This window comes from Hetaerina americana, unplaced genomic scaffold (assembly GCF_022747635.1).
Source record: "Hetaerina americana unplaced genomic scaffold, ioHetAmer1.1.p SCAF_21, whole genome shotgun sequence".
Classification (NCBI taxonomy): Eukaryota; Metazoa; Arthropoda; class Insecta; order Odonata; family Calopterygidae; genus Hetaerina; species Hetaerina americana.
In genome coordinates, this window is record NW_027286775.1 from 3,207,894 (window position 1) to 3,225,000 (window position 17,107).

The window sequence follows — 17,107 nt, forward strand, 5'->3', positions numbered from 1 at the left end:
ATTTTATTTGTTTAAAATGATTACATAATGCTCACCAGAATGGAAATCCCCACTTGAAATTTAGCTGATGGGGATTTTGCACTCAAGTGGCAAAGATATCCACAGTAAAGAAGATACATTTACTGAAGCCACACATGTTTCTGCACCTAACCTCTTCCAGAAACTGGCATTGTTTTGAACCACATATCAGAAAGTGGGACTGCATTGTGAAATGAATTGAATTCCAGAATTTTGGATATGGTGGATGAAATGTCATCTAAGAAAGGAGAAATTCTGTTGCTGATCCAGAATGCTACAATGGATAGGTCCAAAGATGAAGAAGATCTATGCCATTCAGCAAGTTCTTCCAATGAATGAATGGATGCATACTCTAATCAATAGCGCACCATGCATGGAGAAATCAAAATTAAAGTTGTCACACCTGCTAGATTGTATGCAAATTGTTTTGAAGTCATGAAACTAACCATGAAGAAACTCTCTCTTTCCAGTTGAAGACTATTATTTAATTGTTTTATTGCAGCAGCAATATAAATGGTGCTCAATACTTTTTTAAAAGTCTTCGAACCTTCTACACCCCATTAAATTTATGACCTTATGCCTCTTGACCTTGACTCAGAGAATTTAGTTTCAGATTAAATGAGTTTATTTTATTCCAAGAAACTGCAGGAGATACCACAACAGTAACTTCTGACGGAGTATTACGCCAAGTATGCATTACAACGCAAAAATTTCAGAGCATAAAAATCATTTGACTTAACTGGGATTCGGACCCGGATCCCTCAATGTCTGGCTTGCCAAGTGCTTTAGCCAGTTAAGCTATCACGGCATCCTCTTACACTCTGTGTATCGATATTTCGTCACAGTGTCTTGTTCCTCTAGTTTGAATTTAGGTCAATGCAAATATTTTTTTATACCCTGAAATGATTGCATTAAGTTTAGTTGAAAATCTATCATATGAATTCTTATATTTTCTACCAACACCATCAAATAATGTGAGAGTGAGAGAGCGCTGACAGAAGTTTGGTTGTTTCTCCATAACTGCTGATCCGGGATTCTACAAAATAACCACGTCTACAGGGTGATACAATCTTCATCAAAAAGATCAGTGGAGAAATTACTAAAAACTACAAAACAAATGAATACGTATTGGACATGTTTTTGCTTAAGAGCAAATACTTTTAGTTATCTCTGATTATATTGCGGGCATGTATTATTACCACAGTTTACAATAGATTAAATTATGCAGGAGAGGGAAATATATGCTTCATTCAATGTCATTTGTGTGGCCTATTATAGCATATTTGAGCTACAATAAAATAGAAAATTAAATGCTATATTACGGACTTATAACATTCTCTGGTATTTATACTGAGAGTGATTATAATGTTGTAATTTTATTCTTAGACAATAAGAGTTGCTCAAAGGATTTCATTTTGAAATTTAACACACTCTAGAAAACAAGTAAATAGATAAAGTTCATGCTTGAATTTGCCAACCCTTCTCAACTTACAAAATATTAGACCCTAACCTTTAATTCATTACGGTGGACATCATCGAGACCATTACTTAATTGTCTTTAGACATTAGAATTACGTGATTATTCAAGTTTCGTGTCCAGTTCAAAGACCAGTAATTTTAAACAAAGATCTCATTAGCGAAATAAAATGAAAACTCCTATAGCTGTAATAAGTTAGCACCCCTCGTCCCGCAGGGCAAACAAATTTTGTTGTGATGTTTTCTGGTAAAATAAAGTCCACGACAGTGACAACCTCTCAACAAGAATACCCTTCTGTATGATAAAGGCAATCTTAGTGTTATCATGAATGAAAAGGATTATTACGAGCAAGTAACCTCTTTGCTATCATCTGCGCCATATACTGAAATAAAAAAGAATTCTCTCAACAATATGGTCACTTCAGTTACAAATGCTCTCAATGATTGCCCCGCCCTAATTGATAAAGAGACCAAATTCACACTTTCAGTGTCCAATCTGGTGTTACTAAGATTATATCACTTGCCTAAAATACACAAAAATGGCTGTATGATGAGACCCTTAGTTTCCGGGATCAATTCTCCCACTTATCTCTTGTCCCATTGGCTTGTACCTCAATTCACTAACTTAAGTTTCCAAAGCTCCTATTTTATTAAGAATTATTTGGACTTTGTTAACAAAACCAAAAGCCATATATTTACCGAAGGAGAATGGTGTCTTTTGATGTTTCAAATTTATTCCCAAGGGTACCAGTTGACATTGCCATAGATTCACTCAAGAGTTGGTTGATTTCTATAAATCTCGGGGACAAATTACTTGACAAATATATTGGACTAACCAACCTAATCATGAACCAAAGTTTCTTTGCTGCTCAAGGCAAATTCTACTAACAGGAATTTGGCACTTCTATGGGTAACCCTCTATCCCCACTCTTGGCCAATATTTTCATGACCCATTTTGCAAAAATTCAGTTACTTCCCAACTGTCTATTTAAGATACATGGATGACATCTTCCCCATTTCTAATACTAACAAATATGACATCAAACAATTCCTTTGTGATTTAATGAATTATTTCCTTCCATTAAATTCACACCCAAAATGGAAAGGAATAACCAACTCCCTTTTCTCTGATCTTACTTTAACCAGGAATAATAACAAACCCACCTATGACGTACACGGTAAACCTACACACATGGGAAACTACATTCACTGTGATTCTTTTGTTCCCAACAGTAACAAACTTGCCTCTTTCCATGCACTAGTCCACAGACTAGTTAATATCCCATTTAATAAAAGTAATTATTTGAAAGAGTTGAAGAATACTAAATGGATTGACATAGAAAATGGTTTTAATGTATCTACAATAACAAGTAGAAACCTTAAGACAAGATTTAAGGAACACATGGCCCATTTTAGATATAACAGGCTGGAAAAATCCAGCATTGCTCAACATAAGACACGAAACCTCAGAAAACAATCTTCATCTCATCAAACAACCCCTGATTATTCACTTGATGCTTATGAAAGTCTATTCATGCACCAATTTAAAACGAACATTATAAATAGCTACAATGGACCTATTCCTTACCCATCCCTTTTTCTCTATTTAAAAAAATTTCAAATTCTCTGTCATTTTTGGAATGTTCCCCTCTTAAATCACTTTACTTCCTTTACCCCCTTGTTTCCTCCCCCTTAAGTTCCCTGAATAACATCACTTTTCCCACCTTTAAAGTGGTTGGGTCCTCCAATATTTGCCTTTTTACCCCCCCCCCCCCTCTTTAGCTGGGTGTATATGTATATTGAAAGTTTGTCCGTTTCTTGATTGACTTACAACTTTCTCTTGCAAGTGGCTTTTTTCCTTCAGTTCACTGAGGAGGGCTGCATCGTAGCCAAAATACGTGTATAACAATGCACACTCTCATCTTTTCCTCTTTGTTGTCATCCCTTGACGTTGCTCAACAAGAGAAATACTCTCCCAGTAGTGAGGCCCTTTTTGAATGGAATATGTGAGTGAGGGTGTCAGCTCTTTGTTTGTCCCTGGCGTGGAATTTATTCCCATAAACAGTCACTGATACTGTGAACGTGTTCATACACAGTATCAGGTATCCTTAACAGATTTCCTTTGACCCTGTGAATGATTCCAATTGGGTTTGAGTGTGAGTGCCTTTTTTTGCTCACTGGTGAGAAGTAACATTCCCGCAAACTACTACAGAGGGGTAATCTGGTTGAAAGGTTGTGGTCGGCCACTGTCGTGGAACTTCTTCTCCCACAAACCATCACAGCAAATTTAGCTTTCATTGCATGACGAGTGGTGCTAACTTGTTACCGCTATTGGAGTTTTCATTTTATTTTGTAAATTCACGAGGAGGTAGAGCTCTAGTTTCCTTGATTTTAAAGCTGTCATTTTCTTGAAAATATCAACTGGGCGATATACTGCATGTCTTGTAAACTGAAAGTCAATGATTATTCTACTCTTGATTCAATTATAGTTGAATGTTAAATAAAATTAAACATGATATCATTCAAAAGAAGATTAAGCAGCAGCAGCCATGACATGTAATGGTTTCCTCATGTATTGCACAAATTGATAAATTTACATAAAAGAGCATCCTAATGGCACCATTTAAATAAATAACCCATAATAGTCCATGGGAAGAAAAACATGAACAGAAGAGGGAATGTAAGACTGCCAAGCAAGCAGAATTAGAACAGAGTTTGTGTGTATCTTTATTGATGACCATTAATACAAGCTTTTTAATTTTTCTCTTTCTCGAGTGGAAATACTTCCTGACAGCTTTTAATGGAATGTCCTCCGTCACACTCGATCCCGAGGGTCTTCTTTCATTGGACTGTACGCATTGGCCATTTTCTATTCCATTCCAAGCCTGCTCCCTTTGCTTCCCATTCCTCTATTCCCTCCCTTCTGTCACCCTCTTCACCTTCAGAGTACTACACATAAGCCCCAACCAAGATGTCTATCTCTCCTTGATTTCTCTAGGCAGTGTTCTTCCATCTCCTATTTTTCATCAGCACTTTCTCAGCCCATCAGTTCACTTTACCATAAGAATTCTCCTCCACAACCATATTTCAAAGTATTTTTCACTTTTATTTTTTAAACTACCATGTTTTACTGCTGCAAGACACCACATCACAAACAAAAGATTTATGTGTATTCAAGGGGAGCCGGGCATGGTTCGAGAAATTAACAGGAAGAAGGTATCCACGGTGGTGTGAAGTGCATTCCCAGTTGCTTCATTCGGCGATGAAAAAAGATGAACATGATCCATGATCTTAAACAATGTACATAGTATTTTCTTGGAATAAACCAAGTACATAATTTATTTTTTAGGCATGGAATTCATTATTGTATTCTATATTAATGTATATTAGAGAAGTTGTTTCACCAAACAAGTGCTTTGCGTTTCGAGAAAGATCATTAAAGAATTATTCTTGCTGTGCAAGGCTACACTGCACAACTATCAGTGATAGAATAGTAAATATTTATCATAATCAGGCGTAGTATTATTTCTGCACATGCACATTTGAAAGGAAATTTAATAGAGTGCAAATATTTTTTCAATATTTAAAAGATGTACATATTTTTTATATATTTATGTAGGTGAATTAAACCAATATGTCCACATTTTTTTTACAACATTATTACTACAGTATCTAATTGCCAAATTTTCATAGAACATGGCCATTGGTTACAAAATGTAAACATTTATTTCAATACACAATAGAAACTTCTTTGAAATTTAATGGAATTCAGTACTCGCTTTCATTCTTCGTGACACAATGCATGGCCCAGCAAAATCAAATTAATTTTTCCCGAGGGTTAAATCTAAGTCGATAGGTGGTTATTCTATTATGAATTGTGACAAAACAGTTTGGCTTATATGTATGAGGTCTGTCTAAAAACAGTCCGACCTTTGGCTGGGAGAATATATTATTTATACACAGGAATTGGGACCCTAACCCCCTTCAAAGTAGGCCTAAGCCTTGCGCATCCTCACACTTAGCCCAGCAATCCTTCTGCTACCAAAAACAATTCTGGAAGGCTTCTTTTGGGGGACGGGTGTTCAGCTGCATCATTACCTTTTGCATTCTCTCTCCCCCATTAGAAAACGAGACCCTTTCAATGGCGTCTTCGATTTCGGAGGCAACCAGAAGTCAGCATGCCTGCTGAGTGGGGAGGTGGGTGAACAACCAGAGTCCCATGTTTTGCCCAAAAAATATTGTAAAAATCTTTCTATTGACAACTTTTGATTTTGCAATCAAAATTAAAACTTTTAAGCAAGCCAACAGAGTTCATACTTGGGTTTTTTCAAAAATTTATCAAGGTTCAAAGCATTCAATTATCTTTACCATTGAAATTTTATCAATGCATGCTGAGGGGGAGGGAGGAGAGAGGCAATTTAGTTAAAACTTTTATGTCTAAAATACCTTTCAAAACATCTCCAGTAACAGAGTAACTGTGAGAAATATTTGTACGGTCATTCATGCATTAGCCCTCACAATTGCACTTAACTTTAACAAGCAAACAAATGGTAAAAATTCATACCTCACACAAATTAAGGGCATTACAGTATCTTTCAAATACGCAGTGGATGTATGTGTCTAGGGAAAGTATGTAACTTTGTGTGCAAAAACAAAAACCCTCTTGCAAGACCCTGAAATACCTAACAAACTACACCAGCCTCTGTGTCCCCCTCCAACTTCAACATGATTTACATATTATATCTCTTCTAAATCATAAAAACAATACTTAAGACCATAAATAAATAGAACACAGTTTCAAACAATAAACCGCAGCTCTTTTGCAAAATCATCCCCTTTTACAGAGGCTATAAAGAGAAGCAGTTAAATGATACCACTCAGTAATTTCATAAAATTTCAATCAATCCTTTTTCCATTAAAAAGAATTGGATATAAGATAGATTATTCAAGAACTTTTGTTTATAATTTAAAGAATACCTCAAGGATAAGACTTCTAAATGCCTTTGGAATTTTTATTTCTTCTCAACAGAGAATTCATAAAGTAACATCAGAAATGAAATGAAGAACTCAATGACTTCAACATCAACATTAGTATTCAAATATTGAAATGAAATGATTGACTTTGTAATATATTATGTTATTATTTATTAATATTATTATGTCAATATGCTATGTAAATTACATCAAGCTATGCCAGAGAAAACAAATTTTAGTATTCAAATGGTTGAGATGCATCCAAAATATTTCTATCTTGCACAAATTTAACACAATTGTTATTACTAAAAATTGAGGAATGAACCATGGGTATCATTTATAAAAATCACAAATCGGACCAATGATTTTCCAGGTTAAAAAAAGAGGACTCAGCCTTTTAGCACAACTACTCACCCAACTGAACCTTTTCCTTCTCCTGACTTTTAGCAGACACCAGCCCTTCGGCTTGCTCCACTTCCAGTTGCAGGGCCTCCCGCCTTTTGCACACATTTTGAAGGGCTCCACCGAAAAAGAGGTACTCTTTGAACTGGTCCGCAATCAGCTCCTCTTCTTCCAGAATACTATCCACCCCCAGGGCTAGGGAGTCAAGATAGTGGCCTGCTTTCTGCAAAGAATTGAAAATGCTAATGTTACTGATTAGTTCACACCTGACATGTGGCCCACATGACTCGCACTTTCAGCAAGATTCCTTGCAATGAACATAAGACATTCAGAACTACCATAATATTCCACACACAGCTATTTGCCACTCTTTTTCTCAGCATGAAAGACCAAAGTTGGCGGAATAAAAGAAGAAAATGGACTAAAATTGTTTGACAAAGAAGTACCAAATTTATGGAAAGAATACACAGAAAACTTACATGGCAGCAACTGGTGGGTAATGATGAGGTAGGAGCACAAAACCAGATAGAGTTGAAAGAAAGACGCAAGGCTTGCCAAGAAAGAATCCGACCTGATATTTTCCCATGCAAAGTAGGTATGCTAGGGCAGCAAAATTGTTCAGAGCATCACAATTTTTGTCAATAGCTTGGGGATTCTCGAAGGGAAACAATTCATAAGATTCAGTTGGTGTTTGGAGACGACGAAGGGGATTATACATTCTAAGGAATGGTCCAACCGATTCAAAAATGGCCACACATCAGCAGAGAGTGACCAGGGAGGCCACAAACTGCTCTGATTGCAGCTGATGTTGAGAGGGCGGAAAATCTGGTGACAGGAGATTGTCATTATGATGTAAGTGTACTAGGCTGTAGATATGTACAGGATAAAAGATATTATCAGTTTGCTTGTTTCTTTGGAGTTGCTTATGAATTAAAATCTCCCGTAATGTTATCAAACGTTCATGTCTGTGACCAATACTTCATCTATAAAATTTATGATAATACATATCCAGGCTCTCCCTGCCTGTAATTTTAACGGTTTGTTTGAGCAAGTTTCTCTTCAGATTTCGAAGGCATATTTCCCACTGTTGAAACACAATCTGCTCTTTCTTCTTCCATAAACCTTTGCGAAAATGGATTACTCTTTCTTATCATAAGTCAGTCCTCGACATTTTAAACAGCCAAACCAAATGCACAAATTGAACTAGCAACAGGGAACCCAGGCTCCCAATTCTAAGGTGACTTCACCTTGTCCACTATGTTCAAAGTTGTGCGCTTTCTTTTAGTTCCACACATTTTTGATATCATTTCTGTTGCACTGTTTTACTCCCAGAATAACTCAAAAATATTTAGGTATGCGCAGTTACAAAAATACATGGAAAGAACTGGTTTTCCATTGCAAATAAATGTGACAGGATTATGTAGGTAGTGAACTATTTGCTTCATGTAGCACTGTAATTCATAACTTACAATAGCACTGGAAAAATGATTTATTATTTTAATAATGTTTTCATTCATGCCAAAAGAAAATTGCAAGCAAAATGTACTTCTTTTGTAATGTACTATATAGCCAGCCATCTTGTGACCCCATAAGAAACCACTGGCACTAAATGGCTGGACACAGTCTGGATTAGCAACCAGTTCACTCAACCAATATCCTCATAATTATCACTATTCCTCACGTAACCCTTGCAAAAATGCAACACACAAAGTGTTCTATGTTGCCAGTCAATGCCCAGAATGGTCCATCACAAACTCTTCCAAGAGACTTTATTCCAAAATATGTTGACGGTTTATGGATGATTGACTTCAATTCAGGCAGATATGGTACATTGTGAAACGTAATATGCCAAGGAGTTTGCATAGAGAAACGAAACAGGATGCTAAAGCTTATGAACAGGAATACTTAAATTCTAGGCAAGAAAATCATTCAGAGAAATGAAATCAAAGGCTGTGTGATTCTATATAATCCCCGAAAACTAATCATAAATGAAGGAAAAAAGAGGAGGGAACAGTTTTCATCGATTCATTTGTAGCATTCATGAGGGAGGAATATGGCCTCAAGATTTTGTTAGTCAAGTATTATACTCATTCCAACAAAGTAAGAGCACCATTAGAAGAGGGACTATAGGTTCAATTTCATGCATGGCAAAGGCTATTACTTGGGGTCATCAACAAGTGCGAGATGTGGGAGAGATCAAATAAGTACTTAGGAGAATATCAGTTGGGTGCAGAAAGGGGCGGGTTACACATGGCACCAGAGCAACAATGAGGTCACCAGTAGAAAGAAACATAAGGGTTCAATAAGGACTCCATACTTCATAGATTCTGAGAAAGCATTGCCAGAGTAAAAAAAACCATAAATGCGGTAATCAACCTGAAGGTCGGATTGGTAGGCGATGGTAGAGTTCACCCAGTACTAAGCCTGACGGCGTGTGAAATTCTAACATCATGGTAGGAGGACCAGTTCCTTTCCCTGTGCCGGTAATGGTTTCCCCGGAAGATCTGGTACCCGAAAAATCATTCAAATTGGGTGGAACTGGAGATGCCAAGAGAGGCTTGCCTGATAATTGAACACAGGCCCTATGGTCAGTAGTCTAATGCTCTACCCCCTGGGCTACCTTTACTCCACATTGACAGAGCAAACTGAGAAAAATTAATGAACATTTAGAAATAGACATAAGTCGATTAGAGGGAAGACAACACTTAAGGAACCTGTACTTTCTCTGACTGCTCAGTTGCAGGTAGCAAATGGGGAGTCAGGAAGGGCAAAGCCTGGCAGGGGAATAAGACAGGAATGTCAATTTACCGACCATTCTTGACAATACACATATGGAGGAAATAGTAAGCAAGGCATGGGAAGGGATTAAGGGCAGAGTGACAGTAGATGGGGAACTCTTCAGATCAGTTAGGTTTGCTGATGATGAAGCATTAGTTAGCTGGTCAGCAGTCATTACTTAGAATTGCAGATTCAGAGTAACAAGAATGGAATGAGAACTAATCATAAAAAAATGAGATAATGAGAATTGCAAGAAGAAAAAAGTCTAAGATAAACATTCCAGTTCAGGAAATAAACTAAAACACATAGAAAAGTTCCGTTATTTAGTGAGTACTTTGGAGGAGAAGGGCTGAAGAGTAGGGACATAAAAATAACTGCATTAGGTAAGGAATCAAATGCAAAGAAACGGAAGGCACTTAGGTGAAGATGTAAAGAGAAGATGTTTTGAGATGAGAGTAGGGAGAAGAATGGAGAAAATAAAACAGAATGCAAAGGAAAACAAACAATGAAATTCTAGGCATGATAGAGAGATGGCTGCCAGGAGAAATTGAAAGAAGGCAGGACAAGTAGATGTAGGAGACACTGAGAGGCAATGGGAAGCTGAAGACTGGTGTTATGTGGATAGGAGAATGGTGGACAAGCAAGGCCAAGGGGGAGGGAGGGAGGAGGAATAGGCATTATGGATGAAATTAAGAGAAGCAGAAAGTGTTCAGAGCTGAAGAAAGAGCTGCTTTAATATCTGGTTTTGGGTTTTCTGATATCTTTTGTCATATTATTTAGGGCTTAGGAGTAGAGTAGTGTGTATCTCAAGGTCCATCAAAAAACCTAAGCTGGTAGAATACAGCTAATAGTAATAGCAAACTACAATAGTTTAATCATTTATACTTTATATAAAAGCCAGAGGCCATAAACTTTGGGGCCTACAGCACTTAACACCAATTTTTGTTTCATAGCTTTGGTTATTTCTACAATCTTATATAGGTTTATTATTATGTAATCTACTGCTTAAGGTATGTTTTGGATAGACACAAGTACCAAATAAATATTCTGCTTCTCCTAACAAAACACCACCCAACATCCTATTCTACAACAAGTCCCTCTTCATCTCCATATAATTCCTTCCTTCATTCTGTCCAACATTCATATCTCCTATTCCTGCCCCTTCCCCACATTCCTAACATTCCCCCTCTATCACAGTCTCCAACATCCCACTGCCAATCAATATGCTTTTCATCCATTTATCCTGCTCGCTGATGATGTCTCCCAGCAATCCCCTTTCCTCCCCACCATACCTAGCACTTCCATGTTTGTTCTCCTTTCTGTCCTCTTCACCTTTTCCATCATTCTCCAAATCCACATTTCAAAAGCCTTTTAATCTATGTCTATTATCCTGCTTCAATGAACATGTTTCTAAGCCATGCTCCATATCAAAGTTTTAACAAGTCTCTTTTTAACATCATTAGTCAACCTCCCACTCATCAACTACCTCCTAGGGAAAGCCTCTTTACCTAGTGCAATTCTTCTCCTTATGCGTTTACTACATAGACCATTTTGGTCTATAACACTTCCTAGATACGTAAACCATTCCATTTGCTCAACTGTTTGCCCTCATATTTTAAAGTCTTAATAAGTCTTCTGAAAAACCAGGTGACCTATATTTTCTTTAAATTCATTCTCATCCCATTCTTATCATGCTGAATTTCCAATTCACTCAACAATGCTAGGAACCTCTTGACTGACTGAAAACCTGAAGCTTCATTATCAGCAAACCTAACTGATTTTATGAATTCCCCACTGACTTTCATTCCTATCTACAGTTCATCCCATGTCTCTATAATCATTTCCTCCCCATACACGTTGGACATCACCGGTGATAATGGACAACCCTGCCTTACACCTCCTCCTAACACTGCCCATTTGGACTCTCCGTTTCCCACTCGCACCTGAGCAGTTGAGACATGTACAGGTTGCAGATTAGCCTCCTGTCCCTCCAATCTATTCTTTTTTTCTGCTATACACTCATTAGTTTTTCCCAATAATTCAACTCCATCGTAAACCTTTTTGATATCTACGAAATAGGCAAACGCATCCTGATTGAATTCTATATTCCTCTCTATTAGTGATCTCATTGCTGAAATGATGTGGCATGTGCCTCTCCCCTTTCAAAACCCAAACCGGTCATCCCCTAAGTAATCACTTGCCCAACTCTCTATCCTTTTGTTCATGATCCTAAGAACAACTTTAGCTGCGTGGGATATCAAACTTATTGTCCTATAGTCCTCACATGATGTAGCCTTTACCTTTTTCAGAATAGGAACTAACACTGATCTCACAAATACCAGATTCCTTCCTCATGGATGCTACGAATCACAGTCCATATAGATTCTTCCTAACAAATTTTCCTCAACCTTTTAGTAGTTCTGCAGGAATGTTGCCTACCCCCATGGTCTTATTTGATATCATATCCCTTAATGCTCTATCTATCTCATCATCAATTATGCCTGGACCTAAGCTATCTTCATCTACTATTTGTTACTCATTTCAATTTATTATTTAACTCTTTGTAATTCCTTCTGCCCAACTTGGTGTTTACATTCTTAAAGTTCCTATAGTTTTTTCTGCAGCTTTCGATATCCCTTTTTTGATATATTTCCATTTTTCATCGAAAGTACTCAACTCTCTACCTCTCATATGATTTTCTCTATAGCACGCTTATATTCTCTTCCTTTTCATTCCAGTTAATGCTTCTACGTTCTTTTTCCTAACCCGTAGCCTCTGCTTTATCTTTCCAGATCGAATGCTACAATTCATGACTACAATATTTTGATCTGAGTCTGCATCTGCTCCCAGGAAACTGCGAATTTATCATACTGTTCCTAAATCTGCGCATAACCATAATGTAATCTAACTGATACCTTTCTGAGCCACCTAGCATTTTCCATACATACCTATGCCTTTTGTGGCGTCTAAACCATGTGTCGGTGATGGCTCACCCCTGTCTCCTGCAGAACTCAATTGCTTTCTCCCCGCAGTCATTCCTAGGGCCTATACTGTAGCCCCCCTCCTTACCACCACCTCTTCCTTCGCCTGCCGTCGCATTCCAATCCCTTATCACTTTCAAATGTTTCCCAGCAGGAATACACGCGATTATGTCCTCTAACTGATCGTATACCCTATTGACTTTTTCCTCTTTATGATTGCTTTGAGGCATGCATACCTGAACAATAACCAAGTTTGTTGGTCCTACTTTCACCTCAGCTAGTAATGTTCTATCCGTTGCCTGCTTGATGTTGACTATGCTTGTTCTTACCTTTTTATCCAATATTATGGCTACCTCTTGCTGGCTCTCATCCCCTCTGCTCTATATTACTCTATAATCATCACTCCGGTAATCCCTGTTATCATTTCATCTCACCTGAGATAGACCTAAAATAACTATATTTCCTCTTTCTCTCACTTTAGAGTCTCCAATTTTTCTGTCCTCACCAGTCCTGTCCTTACATGGCAAGTTCCTATTCTAATTAATTCAATCTTCTTCTTATATGTCTTCTGTGCTGCAGCTGTCAGTTTTGTTTTCCAAGGTTTTCATGGGAAGATGCCCACGGAAACCTTCCCTTTCCTGCTGCCGGGCAGGACACACGGCCAATTGGGCAGTCCCATCATTGTCAATACCCATTTTCACTATACTGTCCATCATTATATTCTTGGGAATGATAATTGAGGTGGTTTCCTGCTGTCTTCCTCAATAGTGTTTATAACGTGACACCATCACTCAATGGCCGCACCACTGGGGTCAGACGCCACACACTGGGGGCCGCATCATTGCAGCCGCCTCACTGAGGAACATGTGCTGCGTGGACTACCTTTCGTCTGGCTCCTAACCTTTGACCTATCTGGCATGGGTGACCCTACCAGGAGTAATTATCATTGCTCCCACCAGCACAGCTCTAGGGGTCATTGGAATGCACAAGCCCTTCCACCACCTCAAGGTTGTAAGTCCATGGGATGGCTTAATATATAATACATTGTTAATTCATTTTGAACTATTTCGGAGTTTAGTTATTCTGGCTGTTTGAATTTCAAAATAACATAGTTTTGCTGTATTGGTCTGGGCTTAGCAAACACATTGAAAAATTGATTTTAAACATAAAATATGTGTAAGTGTTCTTGCTTAAAATTTTAAAGAATAATTGATCAGCCTTGATGTCTTCAGTCTTCCTTTTCACAAGTAGTAACTGATACTTGGGATCATGTTGGCATCACTTAACAAATTTTACTGTAGTGTCTGAGTAATTGGAATAAAGTTGATAATGGAAATACATGGTAACACAGCTGGAGAAGATATGAACACAAAAAAAAACTGTTTTGCGAACATGGGAAAACTATAACAGCTGTTTCTGATAACATGCTATTAGAAAGCAATGCATTCAAGAGATAAGAAAGTGATGAGGATTCTGAAGGATGCAATTCAAACCTTCTTTACCCCAGGTCTAATGGTTAAATGGGAAAGGCATTCAATAGAATGTTGAAGACAACAGAAAATTTTGGGACTTTATACACCCACTGCAACATATGCAATGCATATTGGTATTTGGGTTGCTTTCATTCCACTGCCTTGTTTGCTTATCTGGCATAATTTTGACAAAATCTTTGTGCACGCATTACCTGTAACCCATCTCCCATTTCCTTTTCAATGGCACTCCACTCACTGAACACACGCCCATAATTGGCATGCAGGCGATGCAAATTGAAAAGGCTGCTAGCAAGCTTGGCACGGACCCTTAGAAGCTCCCCCATGTGACTCTGAAAAATGGGAAACGGTTTGTAACTTATTACAAATTTAAAAGATTCAATCATTGAAGTACAGTGACTGAAAATGTAAAAAATGAGTGCTATAATTGGAAACACACTGCCTTAGATAAACTCAATACTAAATAGCTAACCTTTTCAATATGCTATGCACTAATGTACCAATTAATATACACCAAACTAATAAATAATACCATATAACCATATTTATATAATGAGCTTGATGAAATAACATAATGAATATTTACAGAAATTGTAGTATTATATTTAAGAAATAAGAAGAGAATAGCTCTACAATAAATGCAAAAATTGAATATTAACTAGCAACTTAAGTAAGATAAACGAACAAGTTATCATAATTTATTTCCATTCCATAGGGTCATGTAACAATGGGTCTCATCATGAGCATGCATACATAGACACCTAATTTGAATGTGCAGTAACTCCTCCCTCTGCTTCGCCTGCTCTCTCGCCCTCCTCCCCAGTCATTTCAGTGATAGCACCCACTGCCCTCCTACACCCTGCAACTTTGTGTCTAAGCACACATTTGAGTTCACTTCTCACCAGATGCATCTACGTTGAAACCTAGGTCTTAATTCATATTGGATATTGATCCAAACAATTTAGAAGGTTCTGGCAATATTATGTGGAATTGAAATATAATATTAGTAATCCGAAAAAATATACATCCATAATTTTATACGAAGATGTTGAAGATTGTGAGAGAGGGGAGAATGTTCGGCAAGCGGAGAAGGGGCAGGAACAGGACAGGGATGTTGGACGGGATGAAGGGAGGAAGGAAGTATATGGCGATGAAGAGGGGCTTTTCCTTGTAGGATAAGGGTTGTGTTTTGTTAAGAGAGACTGTTAAGGGTTTGACACTGTACCATATGGGAAAAACATATAACAACAAAGCGATAATTTGCAAAAAAATTCACATTTGACTTTGAAAGATGGGGATACCTCCAGAAGATTCACAGTTTCTGAGAAGAAAGACGTTCCATTATCCTTACAAGTGTGGTGTGTAACAGACAAATGGAGTTTAAAATGCTCTCAAAATATCAATTTCAAAAGGAAGCGATTGATTATTATTAGGGAAGGTCAGTAAATTTGAGAATAGCTTCCAGAGACACCGCATTAAATGGGAATAAACATTTTGACAGTACGCCTGCACCAATTGATAATTGTTCTACTAAATGGAGAAATGGGATTCACAATGGAACTTTTGGAGGGATAAGATTCATCCTTGTCAGGGGAATATTTTTATTTCTTAGCATGCCAGTGGTCTGTGTAGAAGGCGGGCCTTGATCAGGGCTCAACAGGATTTTTTGAGCAATGCTTGAGCCAAAGGAAGTGTTCAACTTTAGTTGCTTTGACATACTATGATATGATACGAACATTCTTGGGCCTTTTTCAAGATGAATTAATAGGATCCCTTTTGAATACCAAAACACCTGGCAACCTTCCTGGCAGATGCAATTGGCTTTATTTGGCACTGAACCACCGGCTTCCACCCACTGCTTCGACTGCCATTTCATTTTTGGCGTATAATGGGGAGCCCATGTCAAATGATGATCGAGGTGGTGCGATGGCTAATGTAAAAGCTTCCCACCCAGAGGGCCCGGGTTGGAATTCTGGCAGCAACAGATATTTTTTAGTGGTATCCCGATCCTACTCGAGGTACTTTGTGGAGGGCACTTGGAGTGAGTGCTCTGTCCGTTGGATGGGACGTAAAGCTTCGGACTCCTTGGCGCCTTTCGCTAAGAGTAGCCTAATGCCAACGCTGGGTTTCTCTCCATCTTTTACCCTTCCCCATGCACCCTAATGGCACAAATGAACTCAGCTGACAGTCGCCTCCCCTAAAACTACCACCCATTTCACATTCATGGGCCACCACACAAAATTGGCTGCTTCCCTCTCGAACTGGTCCAAACATTGCTGCGAAAATCATTTGAGCATTGGCTTTTGATCAGCATTCAGCAAATACAGCGCCCACCTTGCGTAGAGCTTTCACATTCATCATTCTTTGTGCAAGATGTTTCACACCTTTTCTTCCAATATTTTCACGGCCATTAGCTATCTCACTCAGCTTCACTCGCCTATCGTCCAACACGATATCGTGCACCTTTTCGATGGTTTTCGGTGTGGTTGCTGATTTTGGCCGTCCTTCACGTGGGTCCTCTCCGAGGGATGTGCAACCACGTTTGAGTTCAGCTGCCTACTTTTTAACAGTTGACATCGAAGGAACTGAATCTCCATAAAATTTTTCAACTTTGGATGAATTTTCTTAAGGAGTTAATCCATCCAAAATAGAGAGTTTTATGACCACACAAAATTCAAGTTTTCCCATTTTAATGAAACAAACAAAAGATGTGTACCGCAACAATATGTGTACAAAAACTACTAAGGAGAAGAAGTTGAAACTTGTCTTGCAAACTAATGACACATGCACCCAGGCCCAAATCATAAATTTTCACTGATTGGAACACCACCTCTGTGTTAGAACGAGAACTTTTCACCTTACCCTTGAATATTTATTATTTATGTACGTAGATTAAGGATAATATGAAACAACTAATCACCAATGCTCAATGACATGGGTGTGATACTCCACAGAGTGCTGATGTACATTTATTCTGCCACTCTTCTG

The 17,107-nt window shown here is 38.1% G+C and overlaps 1 protein-coding gene across 1 annotated transcript in view; it reads right to left on the reverse strand.

The window, feature by feature from the left end:
- The window catches only part of LOC139688624 (sorting nexin-4-like), a 32,369-nt gene that overhangs the window by 8,253 nt on the left and 7,009 nt on the right, over positions 1–17,107 (reverse strand). Inside the window, exons 7-8 of the mRNA XM_071586179.1 lie at positions 14,314–14,451; positions 6,883–7,093 (exon numbers count right to left, since the gene is read on the reverse strand). Of these exons, the coding sequence (XP_071442280.1) occupies positions 6,883–7,093; positions 14,314–14,451 (349 nt within the window). The remainder of the gene's footprint in view (positions 1–6,882; positions 7,094–14,313; positions 14,452–17,107) is intronic.